This window comes from Heloderma suspectum, chromosome 10 (assembly GCF_057233095.1).
Source record: "Heloderma suspectum isolate Gila_16-S chromosome 10, 16-S_ref, whole genome shotgun sequence".
Classification (NCBI taxonomy): Eukaryota; Metazoa; Chordata; class Lepidosauria; order Squamata; family Helodermatidae; genus Heloderma; species Heloderma suspectum.
Window position 1 is genome coordinate 21,070,001 of NC_139467.1, and position 18,919 is coordinate 21,088,919.

Here is an 18,919-nt window from a genome sequence, read left to right on the forward strand (position 1 = left end):
CCCCTAGCCTCGCCTCCGGCAAACATTTCCAGCACCTTATCAGGCAGGGAGACAGGCAACGGCTCCGAGGTGTCCTTGCCGATGGTGGGGGGAGAGCAGGGCGAGAGGGCCCCCACGGGGCTTGGCGAGCCAGAGCTGTCCGAGAGGGAGGGCCGGCGAAGGGAAGGGCTGCACTGGAAGGTCAGCGGGTCGAAGTCCAAGCCCCGGAGGCCGGGGGGGCTCAGCTCCAGCTCCGAGTCCAGCTCCGAGTCCCCTTCCAGCCAGGAGGAACGGCGCCGCGCAACCACATCTCCCGTCCCAGTGGTCAGGCCCTCACCCCGGCCCGACTCAGAGGAGCCCAGAGAGGAACAGGAGCGGCATGGCTTGAGGGCGGGGAAGGCATCGCTGCTGGAGTGTGGGCGTCGCAGGCAGGGCAGCTTGGGGAGGCCTAGGCCAAGGACCCCGAAAGAAAGAAAGAAAGAAAGAAAGAAAGAAAGAAAGAAAGAAAGAAAGAAAGAAAGAAAGAAAGAAAGAACACATGGGTCAAGGAGATACACCACCATTGCCCTCATGCTGCCCAGTATCTGAAAGAAGAGACAAGTCTCTGCTTTGCTGCCTCTGGGGGATTGGCTGCTTGCCTTCCAGCTGCACAGTCAGCGATCACCTAGAAGGCAGTTCATGTGTAGCAACAGCAAGTCTATCCCTCTGCAGTTTGGAGACACTTCAGTGTACAAAGGTACCTCCCGTTGTAGGGGCCATAGCTCGACGACAGAGCATGTGCTTGCAGTCTGAAGGTCCCAGGCTCAACACCTGGCATGGGGAGGTAGCAGGAGATGGGAAAGTCTTCCCGAGACATCGGAGAGCCACTAGACAATACTGGACTAGGCGGATAACTAGCCTAATCTGTTCCTATGGTCCTTATGGCAGACAAATGTTGCTGCAGGACCATCATGGCTAAACACTCCCAACAGCCAGCTTCCAGCACCTCTGGTTTAATGCCAAAGCCACAAACTGAGAGCAATGGAAAACTGTCCGTAGGTCTGTGCTCAGATGGCTCGTCTGCCCACCAGAGGGATGGACACAGCTGTTGCTCTGGGAGGGCAGCTGCCAGCTGCAACCCTAAGGGTGAGTTTGTGCAACCTATTTTTACAGGGAAAAGTCGCTGTGGAGGTTGGGGCTCTGGGTAGCCCCTGATGCCCTCTCCCAGCATATGAGATGCTCCTTACCGGTCATACTGGCCTGCGACGTCAGGGACTCCTCACTCTTGGCTGATCGCAGGGTGACAGTCTCAGCCTGGCCCCCTGCAGCAAGGCAAGACAAAGAAGCAGGTTATTATTATTCCTCTGAAAAGAGCCTTATCACAATCACCCCTCTAGTCCTCACCCATGAAATTCAGACCTCACCCACTTAACACTGAGATAAATAGAAAAGTATAGAGCAGGGCTAAGCAACCTAGATGTTTTGGACCACAACTCCCATCATCCCCAGCCAGCATGGGCAATGATCAGGGATAATGGGAGTTGTGGTCCAAAACAGGTAGCACCAGATTGGCCTATCCATAGTACAGAGGCATGTTTACTGGAAGACTGGTTCCAAATCCCCAGCTGCATCTGGAACCACAAACCACATGTGTAAAATTTGTTATCCAGTGCAGACTTGAGCATCTGGGTATCTGAGCTTCAGGGTTTGTTCGTTTTTAAACAAAGCAAGTTTCCAGCCCTTAAGGGTGCTGAATAAAGCTTGAAAATGCTGGGGAGATTTCTGATGATATCTCAGAAGCCAGAGGCTGGGATTCATTGCTCTGCATGCACCTTCCCTTCCCCATAGCTGCAAGAAGCAGAGGAAACTGTACAAAATACGCACATACAATGCAAGTTTTGATTTATTTGCATAATTTCTTCAGTATAAAAACCTGATTTATGTGACACAGATCTGGGAAGTTGCAGCAAGAGGAAGGCAACACTCTGGTGGTTACTAAAAATCAGGAACTTCATTGGTGCTTAAGAGGTTTACTGATGGAATTCCAGAATGCATTTTGAACTATCATTAAACATTGAAAAGGAAGGATAGGAAAGACAGCCTGAATAGGAACATTACAAGTGTATGATGTTTCCTGTGCTTCATTTTAATTACTTTTCTAAGCTGTTTTCCCTAAAGAAGAATAACAGTTTAAAATGCACTGGGAATGCTGAAATTTCATCAACAGATATTCAAGCACCTGTTATTACATCATTACATTAAAAAAAATATCTTCCTTTCCCCCGAGATGCTCAGAATGGCATACATGGTTCTCTTCCTCCTGGCAAACTCAGTATTCATGGCTGGGGGGAGATGTGAACCCTGGTCTCCCAGTCCTAGGCCAACACCAGGGGTGGGGAAACTTCTTTTTCTGCTGAGGACTGCATTCCTTCAGGGGATAATCTGTCAGGGGCCAGATGCTGGTGGTAGCTGGGGCCAAAGCCAGTAGTGGGCAGGGCCAAAGACAAAAATGGGTGGTGCTATCCATTTTCATTCTCTCTCTGTCTCTTCCCCCCGCCCCCAAATTCCTGTGCACTGCTTAGGGAGAGACATATTGCTCTTGTCAGAGGTCTGAATCACTTGCTTGCAGAAGACTTTTGAAATTTGGCTGTGTGCAAATACGGGTTTGTGCAAATTTGGAAACAAAAACATCTGATTCCGGTGATGGGCGGACACAGAACGAAAGGTGCCTGACAATCCAGGAAACATAGATGGAATGGATTTTACACAATCCACATATCCTTAGTGGCTACATACAAGTTCGGGACACTGAGAATGGGAGCGGAGCAACCTAAGGCAGCAAGTCAGGTGTCTGTCAGGCCTCTCACCTGGCAGGGACTCTCCAAGCCCAAAAAGCTCTCCAAGACGATGAGATTTCTTGCGGAATGTGACCGGCGCTTTGCCAATGGCAAAAAAGGCCCTCCAGCTAGGACCGGATGTCTTCCTCAGCCTCCCATTACTTTCGACCTTTTGCCTAAAGATGGGAGAGACAGGTCAGCCCAGGGCCGCAAGCTCCAGCAGCTAAATGGTCCAGCTCTCTGCCAAATTGAAGAGAGCAGTCCTGGTTGCTTGCTGTCCAATTTGGTACATTAGCTGCCACACACAACAATCCAATATAAGAGTTGCCTCCCTGGATCGGACCAAGGTCCATTTAGTCCCCCATCTGGTTTCCAACAGCAGGCTGCCAGATGCTGCTGAAAGCTCACAAGCAGCACATCAAAGGGATGGTTTTTCCCTGTCATTTGTCCCCAGTATCTGGTATTTAGAGGTATACTGCCCATGTACATGGAAGCCCCATTACCTGGTGTCAGGTGAGCCCAATACAGCAGAGAATTTCCCTTGCTCCTGCAGGTCAGAAGATCCATGCCTGACTTCTGTCTTGGTGATCTTGCATAGGGCCTGGGTGCGTGCTTGTGCTTCTTCCAAGGACAGCAACCGGGTGGAAGGGCAGCTGACCAACTGGGATTTGGGTCGGGGAAGAAAGCAGCGCCCTGTTGGGGGAAACAGGCTGTGAGAGTGCAGAGAGGGACAAGCCTCATGCCCACACTATCAGGCCAGACATGTGGTCCCACACTTGCCCAGTGTCAGAAGCACATGCATACAACAATATCTAGGTATCCTGGGATGAGCTCTGAAAAAAAAACTTCAAATTTGCAGCACTGTTCCACTGGAAATGGGGAAAAGCCAGCTGTGAAAGATGTTGATTGGCCTGTGCCCATGCCATCACCAACACATCTCTCCCCTCCAGATTCCTAAAACAGTTTTGCAACTGTTTTTACCGTGTGTGTTTTTTTCCTTTTAAAGGTGAAATGCACATATAAATGAACATACATCTGCTGTTTAAAAAGGACAGCCTGCCTGAATCATAATAGCATGAATGAGACTGAAAGCTGAATCAGCACTGTCACCCAAATTGCCAAACCAGACTCAGCCTGTAAGTGAAGAACCTCTTGTGGCTGCTCTTTAAATATGAGTTTGCTTGTTTAAAAATTTATCACCTGCCTCTCTGCCCGAAGGCCCCTAAGCCAGCTAACAAATAAAACAACAGTCAACAATTAAAAATGTAGCAGTAAAACAAAACAATTATGTCTGCCTTCACTTTCAGCATTGTGATGAACTTGAATGAATATTTTCTAGGATGCCCAAAATGTTCTTCCATACGTCTAAGCTCTGTAATAAACACGAGCAGGGGTGCATTAGTTGTTGCAAAACTAGAGACAGAGAAATTTTCTAGGAGCTGCATCCTAGGAAATCTGCCCTCTTCAGCAACTAAGCCCAATTTTTTAAAAACACACCAGCAGCCATGGTGCAAGATCTCCTGCCACCTGAGGCAAGAGAGCGCACATGTCACCACCACATTGCAGCCCTGCTCTTCCCGCATCACTCCCCCCGGCAGTACAGGCAGTCTCCTGGGACACCCCTCCCACAATGCCTGGCTCTGAGGAAGGACACCCTCCGGGCCAGGCATTTTGGCCTGACTGGCTTTCTGAGGAGCTGTGCCAGCTTCTTCCTTGGCCAACGAGGCTCTCCAGAGGGCAGCTGCTCCAGAGAGCCCCACGGGCCGCTCTCTTACTGCAGCAAATGCCACAGTGGGAGAGCAGTTAGCACAGCTCTCCTAAGCTCCAACTGGAAGCGTCGGTGAGCTCTCTTAGTGGGGAGCGGCTCAATTTGCCGCTCCGATGCATGAGGCAGGTGCTTTACCCTGTCTTGTGGGAGGGCCAGTCCTGCACACCAGCCATTACTCAGAACTTTGTAGTACTGAATGCCATAGTTTAACTATGTGCTGTGTGAAGACCTTCCCTGGGATATGTCACTCTGTGAGGAGGATGCAGAGGGGTTTCTAACAGATTTCTAATCAACTTCACAAAACTGCAATTGGGCGAGGTACCTGCGCTGTCCTTGCCGACAGAAGTGAAAGTGTCGCTGAAGAGAACCTGGACGTTGTTGAGGAGGAATTCGACCACAAGGGACTGAACGCGGACTTCCTGGAAGGCATCAGCTCCGCACTGAGCAACAGACTCCAGAGCCATCGACCTGCCATATAAAGCAGAGTGAGTTACTAGGCAGCCAGATCCTTTCGCAAGACATGAGGAAGGTCTGGGGTGTGAACAAGCATGCTCTAGCCCCAGGACATCACACCTTGAGGGGGCGCAACATTGCCCCAAGGGAGACTAGCTGAGTAGGGAAGAAGGACCAGACCAGTAAAGCAGCATGATGGAAGGCTGTGAAGAACATTGGCAGGGGCCCTAGAGTAGGGGGAGGCTGGTGTTGGAAGGAACCACAGGGCATTATGGATAAGTGGTGGGAAAGTGGTAGGGACAGGCACAAGGGGAGAGGAGGGGCTAGAATAAAGGCAAGTAAAAGCAGAGGTGGAATCTCAGATGAAGAGCTAGAACAGGGGTAGGCAACAAGGTGTCCATGGGCACCAATGCGCCCCCAGACACCTTTCTTGGGGCCTGCCAAGGAGCCCTACCCCTCCCACTTGCATGATGAATACATGGAATGTGTGCGTGTGCGAGAGAGAGAGAGAGCACTTCTATGGGTGGTGATTCAGAATGAGAGAAAAACGGTATTTGGGGGGAATGAGTTGGCAGAGGAGAAGGTGGGAAGGAAAAAAAGAGTTTGCCTTCTGTGAAATAGATTTCTGTTGATACTGAAAACGGGGTTCAAAGGAGTTACTTAGTGTGCTGATGCTCAGACCTCACTTCTGCCTTATACTCAGTCCTTGGGGCAGGTGACTTGTCCTTTGGGACTAGCCCTGCCTCCTATGGCAGACATTTGGTGATGGTGCCCAGGGAAGTTTCTTAAATTGTCAAATGTGCCCACAGGCCCAAAACAGTTGCCCGCCCCTAAGCTAGTGGGTGCTGCTAGCAGAACACCAAAGGGGAATGTCTGGGGGCCACAATAATCCCTACAAGGACTGAGTCAGTGGGCCAGAGAATGTTGGGTGAGAAGTGGGGAAGTTAAGGTATGCTCAGGAGCTCTCGTGTCTTATGCCCAGGGGCCAGTATAGGAAGAGTTGAGTTCCCTGGGGGCTGGTGTTAGCACAGGGAAAATGCCCAGGTAGCACAGAGAAGATCCCACAAGCTGTGCAGGCAAGAGCTGGAGAGGGTGCAAGGCAGAGCATCTTGGCAGTACGGGGAAGGCATGGGGGAATGCGGGTGGAAGGCCATTGGTCTGGGCGTCTCACCGCAGCAGGTTGGGTGCCCAAACGATGGCTAAGTTGCGGATATGCATGCTGGTGTTTTGACTGTGCATAGCCATGCGTGCCAGGTGCCGCAGCAGGAATTCCAGGGTCCTGTTGGGATAGAGCAGAAGCTGCCACAGCTGGAGAGCCTGCTTCTACAGCACCCTACCCCATACCCCTCCCAACCTACACCCCAACTCATAGGAACATAAGAGCCAGGCTGGATTGGACCAAGGGTCCATCTAGTCCAGCATTCTGTTCACACAGTGACCAGCCATTTGTCAACCAGGAACCCACAAGCAGGACATGACTGCAATAGTGCCCTTCCACCCATGTTCCCCAGCAACTGGTGTGCATAGGCTCACTGCCTCTGGTACTGGAGGTAGCATGTGGCCAATCAGGACTAGTAGCCATTGATAGCCTTCTCCTCCAGGAATTTGTCTAACCCCCTTTTAAAGCCATCCAAGGTGGTGGCCATCACTACATCTTGTGGGAGAGAATTCTGCAGTTTGGCTATGCGCTGTGTGAAGGAGTCCTTCCTTTTATCTGTCCTGATTCTCCCACCAATCAGCTTCATGGGATGAGCCCAGGTTCTAGTATTATGAGTGAGGGAGAAAAAAAGTCCCCCTATCCACATTCTCCACACCATGCATAATTTTGTACGCCTCTATCATGTCTCCCCTTACCCTCCTTTTTTCCAAGCTAAACAATCCCAGCTGTTGTAACCTTCCCTCACAGGGGAGTTGCTCCAGCCCCTTGATCATTTTAGTTGCCCTTCTACACTGTTTCCAACTCTACATTATCCTTCCCTCCAAACACCATCCTCTTTGTGTCCACCCTCCCTGCCCATTTTGGCCACCTTGGTCCTATCCACATCTCTGACAGCACATACCGATAGTGTGGCGGAGGCAGCTGCTGAATGACATCATGTACGCGCACCAAGCGGTCCTCATTCCCAGACACTGACACCGCCTCCTGCAGGGATGTGCGGAGAAAACAAGGGAGAACAGGGCAGGGGGCAGGGGGGTTAGCATGGCAACCAGGCCTCAGGCGGAACAGGGCAGTGTCAGTAGATGTGTTGGTTTTATTTATTTTAAACATTTTTCGACCACCCTGCATCAGATAGAGATTTCAAAGCAGAGTACCTTGAAAGCCTAACATCAACATCCTAACAGCATAATCAGTGGCAGAAAATAAAAGCACAGAAACAACACAGAAGCATTAGAAATATTTAAAAGGCCTGGCTAAATAAGTATGTCTGAACTTGGCGTCTAAGGGCACAATGCTATACATGGCTGACTGGGGAATGCAGGGAGTTGAAAGACTTTTTTCTGCCTAAACATGCATCAGGTCACACCCTAAAGGACTGTAAAGTAGGTGCCAAGGGCATTCCAAAGCTGGGGGGTCACCAAAACATCCTCTCTTTTGTAGTTACATAGCACACTTCTGATGAGGAAGGCACTTAGAGCAGGGCCACAACAGAAGATCCTAAGATGCAGGCAGGCTGGTATAATTAAGACGCGGCTGTAGACATGGGGACTCAGCATTTAGAAATGCACTGATCAGGAATGGAAGGGCCAGAAAGTACCATTCCTAATGGAGCCTCTCCTGCTGTGTAGTTTTTCAGTTAGTTTCATTTTAATTTACTATATTGATGTCCCACCTTTCTTCCATCATGGAACTCAAAGGGTTCTCCGATGTCTCTACTCCAGGCACTGATTTAGCATACTATATTTATATCCTGCCTTTCTTCCTTCATGGAACTCATGGGGTTCCCTGATGTCTCCTGTCCAGGCACTAACCAGACTCAAAACCTGGCTTAGCTTTTGTAGGGTGTCTGCACCATTTGGACTCCGACCATGCCCTGTTCTGGAATAAAGCAAGGGATATTAAATTCCCTTGTACAGATAGGGCTACTTCCATACTAAGCTCGCTTTTTTGCCTCCAGACGGAAAGGAAATAGAGACCAGAGATGTTAATGAGCACAGGATAGAATGTAAAAATTTGAATACATTACTGGCCCCCTTCAAAGTCTTCTGAGGGCCAAAATAGTCATGACGCCATTCCCTCAATTGACAACTGTGCGAATGACTTTTTAAAGGTAAACTCTGGTGCGAGGAGGTAGGGTGTGATCCAGATTGAAACCTTGGCAGACCAGGGGGCATATGACGCTTTGATCCTTTGCCTCCCGGTGCAGTCCTGATCCAGATCAGCTAAACCCCAAGTGCCTATTTGCATTGGAGAGAAAAGTTCTCATGGAACAAATGGGAGCTCCCCCCCCCCAATGCAAATAGCAGGAGTGGGAGGCCTGATCCAGATTGGGACTGCAGCAGGGGGTAAAATATTTAAAAAACACACACACAACCACTTGCCAGTGTCCCAATAATGATCACTGCCACCTACAGTTTACTTTTAAGACATTCATGCAAATTGCATGAACAGCATCGCATCCAGTTTGGCCCTGAGGCTGTGATATCTGCGGGGTGCGGGGTGGACAGCTCTCTTGCTCAACATTATTATGCTCCATCTTTGAGGCAGACATTTTGAGGCTTCCTTAACTGCCTGAATACTCTTTTCTGTAGAAGTATGAATCATCACTAGCTGGGTATGGGCTTTTTCCCTCATGGAAAGTCTGGGAAACTAAACAGAAAAGAGCCTTATTCTTGCTACTGGAAATTGTATTCTTTATTTTTCTGTGTAAATTCACCTTATTGTTTATTAGAGCTGAGTCAAAATGGGGTGTTGTGTTTTGCAAAGAACAAAAACACCCATTTCAACAATAATTCAGTAGTGATGGGTGGCCATGAAAATAAGGCAAAATATTCTCCATTTCAGAATGAAAGGCAGGAAGTATTTCCCGCACTTTGATTTGGCTTTGTAGTGCTGTGACATCACATTGGCTACATGATCCCTGATTGGCTATATCACATAGCCAGTAAATAGAATTATCTTCTTCATTTTTAAATGCACCAAAGCAACTGTTGAAGAGCCATGAACAGGAACAAGACAGAGCAAAATGTCGTGGAAAATGTAAAAAGAACATTTTTGAGAACATTTCAGTGGGGGAGCAAAACGTCCTCTCATATTGAAAATATTCACCCATGTACATTTGGTTCAACCCCAATTTACTGTTGATTGTTGGAATTTAAAAATTATTGCACACAATACAGCCAACTCTAATCATTTTTAAGCCTCATTGGTTTCCATGGACAAATTAATGATGTGCTTGAGTTGCTCCCATTGAAATCAATGGAACTTAAAAATACTGTGTCAACTAGATCATGATATTTCATTTGTTTCATATTATCCAATGGAGTTTATTTACTCTGTTCCCGGGTCTGTTTGTGTCACCACGTCCTCAACTCAGAATTGTAAGCTACAAAGAAGCTTCTAATCAGATCACTGAAATTTGAGACACATTATTGCACAACACTCAAATATGGCCTAAATTGATCCCAATTGTTACACGAAGCAACTTCAATTTTGACCTTCATCAGGCAGAAATAAAGGGAGAAACACTCTGGCTTCTACAACTGGCCAGAGAAACAAGGGCCACTGGGAGTTTGCACCCCCTTCCCTCCCAGGGAGAACACCACTGCAAGGGGAAGATGAGCTTGCCCAAGCCATTACACAACTGGCCTGCAACTACAGAAATGAGGAGAAGGTCACCCTGGCCTCTACCACTAGTGAAAGGACTCATGACTACAGGGTACATAGGAACCTGCCCTATCCGACACCAGACTATTTATCCATCTAGCTACATAATCCAGCCAATCAGGGATCATGTAGCTAATATGATGAGCTAGCCCAGCACTGTCTACTCTGACTGGCAATGGTTCTCCACTGGCAGGCAAAGATGGGTCTTTTCCATCACCTGCTAACCAGCTCCTTTTAACTGGGACCTTCTGCATGCAAAGCATGTGCTCAGCCACTGAACTATAGTCCCTCCCTGCTTATAGACAAGCAAAAACACCAGCAAGGGAAGATCTTCCGGGGCCCAACTGGTTATAAATGCCTGTTTACATTACAGGTCACTGCCTTGGCAAAGTGACTTCACCCTTCTACCTATGTTGCCTTTTGTTGTTGTTAATATTATTATTATTATTATTATTATTATTATTATTATTATTATATTTATATTTATATCCCACCTTTTCCCCAATACTGGGACTCAAGGCGGCCTTACAACGTTAAAACTGCTACAATTAAAACCTATAAATAGAAATATAAATACAACTGTATAAAAGTTAAAAATATAATTAAATCATCAATATTAAAATTGTAAAGATATTAAAACATTAAAAGACAACCAGAACAACAAAAATGGTATCCATACGTCGCATTTTCCCAGGTCCAGACTAGTTATCCCCAAAGGCCTGCTGGAACAAAAAAGTTTTTGCATGCCTATGAAAACATGCCTATGAAAACATGCTTATGAAAAAAGTTTTTGCATGACTATGATCCTCCTATCAAGGAGGATGCCACTCTCGCCTCCCTGGGAAGGGAGTTCCAGAGCCTTGGGGCAGCCACTGAGAAGGCCCTCTCCCATCATTGCCTGTGATGATGGCAAGAAGGGCTTCCCCTGAAGATCTCAGGGCATGAGTAGGCTCATAAGGGAGAATACGGTCTTTCAGATAACCTGGATCTGAGCCGTATAGGGATTACTGATTATTATTACTGATGTGAGCCACTTTGGGAGACAACAGGCAGTATCCAATTCGGCACTAGTGCTAATGTACATTACGTTTTGCTAGCCTAAGCGGCCTCTAACGCAACACCAATAAAGTTTGCTGGCACAACGGGTTTTCTGGGGAAACCTGTCTAGCCAACAAATGCTATGGGCGTTGCACTAGATGTTGCTTATGCTAGCACAATGTAATTTACATTACTGTTAGTATGACGTTGGATACTGCCCAACACTTGTCTGAAAAGTATGATTTTTAAAAAGATAAGAAATAAAATAGCTACAAATAAATGAGCTTGGAGATTTCCTCTCCTTAAAACAGCAACTGGTCCACTGGACCAGTGTCCAGAAAGAAAAGATACTGCTTCAGAAAAGTAGGGAAGAGGCGAGAATCTCCCTGGAATTTTAAAAAGGACTGCAGTGCTGTGGGAATTAAGAGACCACAGCAAAGAGAGGATGCAATTAATCCATCGTGAATTCTTCCGGCCAATGGACATCACTCCAGGCAGCAGCAAAGTTCACCTGAAGTACTGACAAGACCCTTCCTCTACGCATCTTCACCCCCTTGCTTCCTGCCCAACCAATGTGGCTGAGCCAAGAGCCATCAGTTAGTATGCAAGAAGGAACATCTCCTATTTTAAGAGCCAGGAAGACTGCTGGGACAGAGATGAAGGGAGCGCAGATAAATGGCCAGGAAGAACATCAGCAGAGCCCTGGAGTGATGGTGTGAAAGGATGGCAAGAAGGGCAGGAGAAAAGTGGGGTTGTGGGAAGAGCTCCAGGACTCAGCTTGCATCCCCCCCCCCCCCCAGGCACATGCTTCTAGCCCTGGGCAGCCACCGTCCACAATAAAACAGTGCACTCGGTGGAAGGGGGAGTTTACACCTGTTCTCAGTTTAGTCATTAAGAACAGTGGTAGGTCAGACAAGCTACGGGGCATATTCACACATGTGTTTTATTCCCAAGAGCCACAGCTGCAAGTAGACCTGTGGGAGCCAGGCCTCTCCAAGGAGAAATCCAGGCCTTCTTTGGGCTGGATCCAGACTGCATTTGTCACACTTTAGTCCTATTGGGATCAACAGGATTTAAGTTAGTCCTGACTAACTTGTCCCACTGTTAGAGTTCAAGTATTAAGTTTATATCTTGACAGAGATATAAAGGAAAAACATGCTGGCAGTTTTCTACCCAGCTGAACTGCAAGATTTCAGCTAGCTCCCACCTACCAGTGTTTAAGCCAATCGGTGCAAAGGCACTGTTGTGATGGACAACTGAGGGGAGCAGTGATGTCCTGCTTTATTCCTCTCTGTTGCAGGTACTGACCAATGAAACAGAAGGGGACAGGGTTTCCATGCTCTGCACCTTGGATAGCTCTGTTAGAATTCCAACTGGTTCTGACCGAAACCTGGAGCGGATTCACTGCCCCCCTCATATCTGAGCCACCAGCCTCCAGTGGCTAGAGCCTTTTTAAAATAAAAACTAAAAATTCAGATAAGGGGCATGAAATATCCCTGTTGGAGCCAACAACACGCCCCCCCCCCCCAATCACAGTTTCAGCCCTCACTGAGCTGCAGCCATCACTGATGGGAATGGCTCTTTCTTATCGCTACCCATGGCAGGACGTTGCCTCTCAAGATACCACAAATGCAAATAGGAAACAATTAAAAAGAAATGGAATGGGGGCAGACGAGAGGAAGGGGGAGCCGGAGTTAAGCAAGCTTAAAATAGCACACAGCACAAAGAGCAGGTAATACAAAAGACTAAGGAAGCAGGAGAGAGTGCGGCACAGATGACTGTGTAGGCTCCCACGCTGGCGGGCGATGTCATTGTGCTCCGCTGTTCTGCCTCCTCTTTCTTTTTGTTCTGCAACTCCCACTTTTATTGTTCAGCCTGGGAACGTGCACATAGAGGAGATACGGGGCTGGTTAGTACACACGCTGGGCCAACTCTCACTAGATGGTTTGAGCCCAGAGCAGCTGCAGTTTTGCGTCACTGGAACATGTGCAGAAATGCACTTGACACACAGGGCAGATGATGGATCTGGCGGGGATAGGGAAGGATCTATTTTTGGCATCACTTTGATTGAGTTGATTAATATGGTCACATGTTGCTCTGAAAAGGACATTGTTCAAAACAGACAATGCACACAGCCAGCCTGCACTGGGTTCCTCCGTTGACTGAGATGTATGGGGAGAATATGAAGGGCAGGAGCTTTTCAGTTGTGGCACCAACACTGTGGAATGCCTTCCCAGGAAAGCCCAGCTGCAGCCATCTTGAATTTCACTTGGTCACCTAGTCATAGAATCATAGAATAGTAGGGTTGGAAGGGGCCTACAAGACCATCGAGTCCAACCCCCTGCTCAATGCAGGAAGGCCTCTCTAAAAAGCATAGTCAAGACATCGCTTTTTAGAGAGGCCTTTGAAGGAGGCTGCCTGGGCAGTGTCTTTGTCTTCTGCTATGCTGGAAGGGGTAACTCCCATTTTGTTGCTGACTATTTTATGCCAATGTACGTGCTTGTTTTATTCAAAACTGATTTAAGCTCTTATGGTGGGAGGTGTTAATGGTTGAGCATTGTTACTTTATAGTTAGTTTGATTTTTTGTTTTAAAAGAAGGGGCCACACATTTTTAAATCCTTTAGGATGCAATCCTGGGGGATGCTGGGAGTTGTAGGACTTTTTTTTACAGTCTAAACATGCACAGGATTCCACCCTTGGTAGATTTTCTTTTAATGTAATTACCTCAGGCTCAAAGGGTCATATGAAATGACCCTGCTCTATATCACTCTGATGTGTTTTTCCATGGGCATGCAATTTTACTAGTCAGAAGCTAAACATGCAGGCGACAGTTTCTCATTCTGATGGACCAGCAGAAATTGGCACAGGAGGCGGAGATGCTCTTGTGCCAAAACAATTGGGACACAGAGGGAGCAGCTTTGGACTGCTGGGAGCAGACGCTGTTTAAAGACTGTTGTGAGACTCACCGCAAACTTGTTGTAGAGCTGGTAGGTGAGCAGCGGGTTCGGCAACTCCCGGAAGTACAGTTTGCAGAGAGAACTGACGGAGTGGATGTCCTGTAAGTAGACATCTCTGGACAGCTCAGGCACCCGCTCACTGTCAAACTCATGCCTGGAGAGACGGGGCGGGGGGCAGAATTACACAAAGTGGCACAAATTGCACAGACCCACACCCAGGTTACTGTTTTCATTGCTGGGTTAGGGCTTAATTGGATGTGATGAGGCAGCCATCCACATCTCTGCCCAATATACATAGGAAGTCAGGGGTGGGGAGGTGGAATTGATTTTCTAAAAGAAAATAAGTAGGGCTGTACACAGCCCCCCCCAACCTGTTTTGGAGGCCAATTTAGCAGTCCCAAATCAGCCCCAACCCACCTAGGCCTGCTCTGGAGCCAGGCCGACCCACTTTGGGCTCCAGAACAAGATCCAGAAACCCAAAGTGCCCCCCACTGCTGAGCTATCCCCCTGCCACTGCCGCCGAGCAGCACGAACCCCCCCTCACACCGTTGCCACTGAGCCATACGAGACCTGCTGCTCCTTACCTGGACTTCTTGGGAACACCCATAGCCGTCAGCCTCTGCAAGAGAGTTGCCTTTTTTTTTTTAATGGCAACTCCTCTTACCAGAAGAAGAAGAGTCTCCACTGTGGAAGAAAATGGAGACTCCCTCCAAGACGGCGCCAGCTGCGGGTGCTCCCCAGGGGTCCCGGTAAGGAGCGGGGGGCTTATGCGGCTGGCCGGATCACTCTGAAGTGTCCCCAGGGCACTTCAGAGTGATCCAACTGTCAGAAGCGCCCTAGCGGCCCCTTTCAGTACACTCCAATAGCCAACTCAAGACACAGACAAAAGGATTCTTTTCAAGGCTTTAATCCTTTTACAACTTAATGATTCTTTCAGATGCTAATCGCCAGCGACTAAGCAATGAACAGCAGAGTAGCCTATGCTCCAAGTAGGCAGTTGATCCCCGTTTGAATGAGAATCACTTGAAGACCCTGAACTTATGGGCTAGGGAGAGATCCTCCCTCTTTCCCTTGGGTCCACGGGAGGCAGCTGTTGCATGCGCGCCAAACGGGCGCTACCCCTCCTTTCCGCGCCCTCCATTGCTCGTTGCTCCCTGCGTCTGCATCAAGCGTCTAGCAAGCCCCCCTCCCACACTTTCTCACTGCTAGGATCACTATCTATCTCAGGAATCCCAGCAGGAGGAATCTCTGCCAGCTGCTGTGCCTGTGAGGGATGAGCTGGCTCCTCTCCCATGGATTGCTGATCCTCTTCAGAATCAGAACTGCTCTGGGGCTCTATCGGCTGTTTCCACCCTGACACCAACCCACTTCGGCCTGATCCTGACCCACTCCAGAACCACACCACTTCAATCTGAAGCACCCCGATCCGCTTCAGGGTTTGGACTGAACAGTGCACAGCCCTAAAAAAAAGCATGTTTGGGAAACAGTAAAAGTTTGCTTCCCTGCTTTACCTTGCTGCTGCATTGAATTAGGCCAGGCTTCCTTGCCTTGTGCCCTCCAGATGTGTTGGACTACCTCAGGTGGCAAATCCTGGGAGGCATCAGCAAGCTGTTGGGAGGAGCTAGCTGTGGGCCATGCAACCTGCCCTGTACCCCCTAAGCTAGCCTGGTGTGGTGGAGGAGATTGTCCCAATGCCCGTGTCAAAAAAGTTTTCAATTGCCAGTCCAGTTAGCTTTTGCACACGGAATGGGAGGAGGCACCATCCCGTTTTCACCTCCGGAAGCAAACTGACTTGGGCCAGCCCTGGTGTCACGTCTAATTTGGTTGTCAGTCCCACCTTTCATCGTAGGACTCCTTGTAATAAGCAAGGACCTGCTCTGCAACCCTTGCTCTGAACGAGGGCTCACCGCAAACGCTGGATGTTGGAGGAGACCCCGGAGAGGCGGTAGATGCCATCTACAATGCCATGCTTCTCAATGAAATCGGAGCAGGACCGTAGTACCTGTGGGACTGGTATAACAATAAAGCCGTTCACAAACATAATCACGACAGTCCTTAGCACAACCCCGTAAGATAGGTCTGCTATTACTTGCTACCAGTGTGAATGTTTTAAAATGTGTTTATTTTTACTTGTTACGAAAGGATGAGCACTAACCCCACAGTACCACTGAACTACAAGCACTATACATAAAGAAAAGAGTGAGCCACAACGCTGCAAAAGTTGGAACAGTTAAGCTGGCCAGTAGAACAGAGATGGCCTTTTCCTCAGTGGACCCCCTGGAATGGGTCACCTTCTGGGTTGCCGTCTGTTGTCCCCATCATTGGAAGCTTTTAGGAAAGCCCTGAAGACTTACCTGTTTTCTTTGGCCTTTCCCTGAGTGTGTTTTATTGGCCTGCTCTTGGTTTTTAGGTGCAACTGTGTTTCAGATTTTAGTACTCTCTGGACTGGGTATTTTTATTACTGGTGTTTGTAGCTTTTATTATTGTACGGAATTTTATTTCACGGGATTTTATTATGTAAGTTGCCTTGGGAGGGCTTTGCCCTTAAAGGCAGCACAGAAATAGTTGAAACAAAAACAAACAACATTTGCAACACTGTGCATGATTTATCCAAGCACCTTTCAAGCAAAAGATGCTCTTCAGTCAGTGGACATACTAGGATAAAATCCTAACAGGTCTAATCCCGAACACATTAATTAAAAGAACTATGAGTACTCATACCAAAAGCAGATCTAATGAAACAGTTCATAAACATGAACAGAAGTATTTCACTCTCCCCAGTTTCTGGATCCCTGTAATTTCTTGAAGAAAAGGAACTTTTCACTCATTCATCCTTCGCCACCAATATGCACTTCGCCCTGCTGTGCTTGCCCCCACCCAATGTTTTCTTCTTCTTCTTGTGCTGTCACTGCCAAGCAAACTCACCCAACGCCATCACTACAATAGCTCAGATTACAACATTTGCAAGGAACACCTGAGACATCTGGGAGCAAGTCCTTTGTACGTCCAGAAAACCTCAGTAAAACTTAAAGAGGTAAGGGAAACACTTGGATAGCAGAGAGAGCTAAGCTAGGCAGGTCTGTGATCACCTTTGTGCCTTAACTTAGGCTGAACTGAGACATTTTCTCGGAGTTTGGTTAATCAAGCTCTGTGATTGCACAGGTGTTTTCTCCCAAAGATTTGGAGCATCACCAGCCTTACCTAATAGTCCCCGTGAGCCTTTAAAATCCCCTTGGCAGTTTTATTTTGCTCTCTGGGAGCACTTAAGTGTCCAGGATTTCGACTAAAAATATTTTTTAAATAACACTTAGATTGTGTGCCATATTAACTGCCTACAGAATGGGCACCCTGTCACCTATTTGTCTGAAACTGGGCATGTTTTCTCCATTGAAGGAGTAGGAGAAGGCTAAAAAAAATCCATTCTGATTTGACAGAAGACACCAAAGTACCAGAAGAGCACCTGGGATTCCCATGAGAAATACATAACCCCCAGAATTGCTTGCTTGCTTTCTCTCTCTCTCTCTCTCTCTTTCTCTGTCTAACCTATGCAACTGGGTTGCTGTTGTGACTATAAAATGGGGTGGGATAGGGCAGATCTGGACCATGTACACTCCTTTGGATGAAGCACAGAATAATAGCAAATGTTTTGTTGTACAAGTAGGAGAGGAGGCAATGCTACCTTGTCAGGGCAGGTCTGCGCATAAACTCACCATCACTGCCCGAGTTCTTGAGGTGTTCACCCAAATCGCAGCCAAATACCCTCTCCCGGAGGATACCACGCTGCTTCAGGCGCTGCTTGCTGGGCCTGGACTTCATGAAGGTGCGAAGAAACCCAATGAGCTTGCCGTGTTTCTTGGACACTAGAAGAGAAGGGGGGGCATCTGAGTGGAACTAAGCATAGCAACAGAGAAGACAGGAGCACCCCATGTCTTTAATCACTCTGCTTAGAGAATCAGCTGGGGCAACTTCTCCTCAGCTCTGTGAAAGAAGCAACCAGGCCTCCCAAATCTCTTCTTGACACACAGAAATTACAAACACGGGAGCCTGCCTGTAAGGTGCAAAGCTGGCAACCCTAAGTTGCTCCAATGGTCCCTATTAACAAGGGACCACTCATATTTTCTGGCACCTGGTAAATCAAGGTCATTGTATTGTCCATGTGGTGGGGAGGGTGGGAGGAGAGAGGCAATTTCAGAGATGCCTTTCAATAAATGTTGCAAGTATGAGTTGCTGGGTTTGCCATTCTTTGGGAGATTCTTTCCCCTGAATCTTCAGACACTCACTTTCAGAGGCGTGGGTGGGGGACTGTATATTCCTTGCAGTAGAAATGCGAGTAAAATGGATGTCCTTGAACATTAAGGCACTAGTAGCCCATCACCTGACATCGCAACATGCCACATCTGATTTGGTTAAATTTTAAATTATCAATATATCATATTACCGGACATTTCACATTTTCTTGGATAATTTTTACCCCAAAGGATAATCATCCCATTCGTTTTTAAACCATCATGTCCCATGATGCAGGCAGTGGAGCCTGGTGGCTCCAATGTCAGTGGGGTGGTGAATCTGCTTCAGTTTTCAGTCAGAACTCTAAAGGAGCTATCCAAGGTACTCTTTTAGAGTTCTGACTGGTTCTGACAAACCCGGAGCATGAGGAGACTCTGTGGATCTTATGTCCATGGAGACCTAGCTCACATGCCATGGGGCTGATGAAAATCATGCTCCCAAAGCTACTATTTGCCCCAAGATAAAATCTGATATTAAGAACATAAAAACATAAGAGCCATGTTGGATCAGACCAAAGGTCTACCCGGTAGAGGCTGGTTGCTCCGATTTCAATGGGGCTGTGAATCCATTCCACCCCCAAAATAGGTTCAGCACCTTAGATTGCTTTGACTGGTTCTGACTAAAACCAGGAATGGATACACTGCCCCACTGAAATTAGAGCCACCAGCCTCCATTCGGGCTACCTCAGGCATAGGCAACCATTTGGGGCCATGGGCACATTTATTTATTTATTATTTATTGCATTTATATCCCACCTTTTTTCCTCTTGCAAGGAACCCAAGGCGGCTTACATTA

The 18,919-nt window shown here is 47.8% G+C and overlaps 1 protein-coding gene across 3 annotated transcripts in view; it reads right to left on the reverse strand.

Annotated features, from left to right (window-relative positions):
- Positions 1-18,919, reverse strand: part of ARHGAP33 (Rho GTPase activating protein 33) — a 59,570-nt gene that overhangs the window by 11,945 nt on the left and 28,706 nt on the right. For all 3 annotated transcript variants that reach the window (XM_084815459.1, XM_084815458.1, XM_084815457.1), the window contains 10 exons: positions 17,548-17,697; positions 15,745-15,847; positions 13,847-13,991; positions 7,077-7,159; positions 6,188-6,295; positions 4,886-5,031; positions 3,299-3,488; positions 2,826-2,971; positions 1,206-1,280; positions 1-427 (listed from right to left, as the gene is read on the reverse strand). The exon at positions 1-427 is cut by the window's left edge and continues 134 nt beyond it. In XM_084815459.1, the coding sequence (XP_084671585.1) occupies positions 1-427; positions 1,206-1,280; positions 2,826-2,971; positions 3,299-3,488; positions 4,886-5,031; positions 6,188-6,295; positions 7,077-7,159; positions 13,847-13,991; positions 15,745-15,847; positions 17,548-17,697 (1,573 nt within the window). The remainder of the gene's footprint in view (positions 428-1,205; positions 1,281-2,825; positions 2,972-3,298; positions 3,489-4,885; positions 5,032-6,187; positions 6,296-7,076; positions 7,160-13,846; positions 13,992-15,744; positions 15,848-17,547; positions 17,698-18,919) is intronic.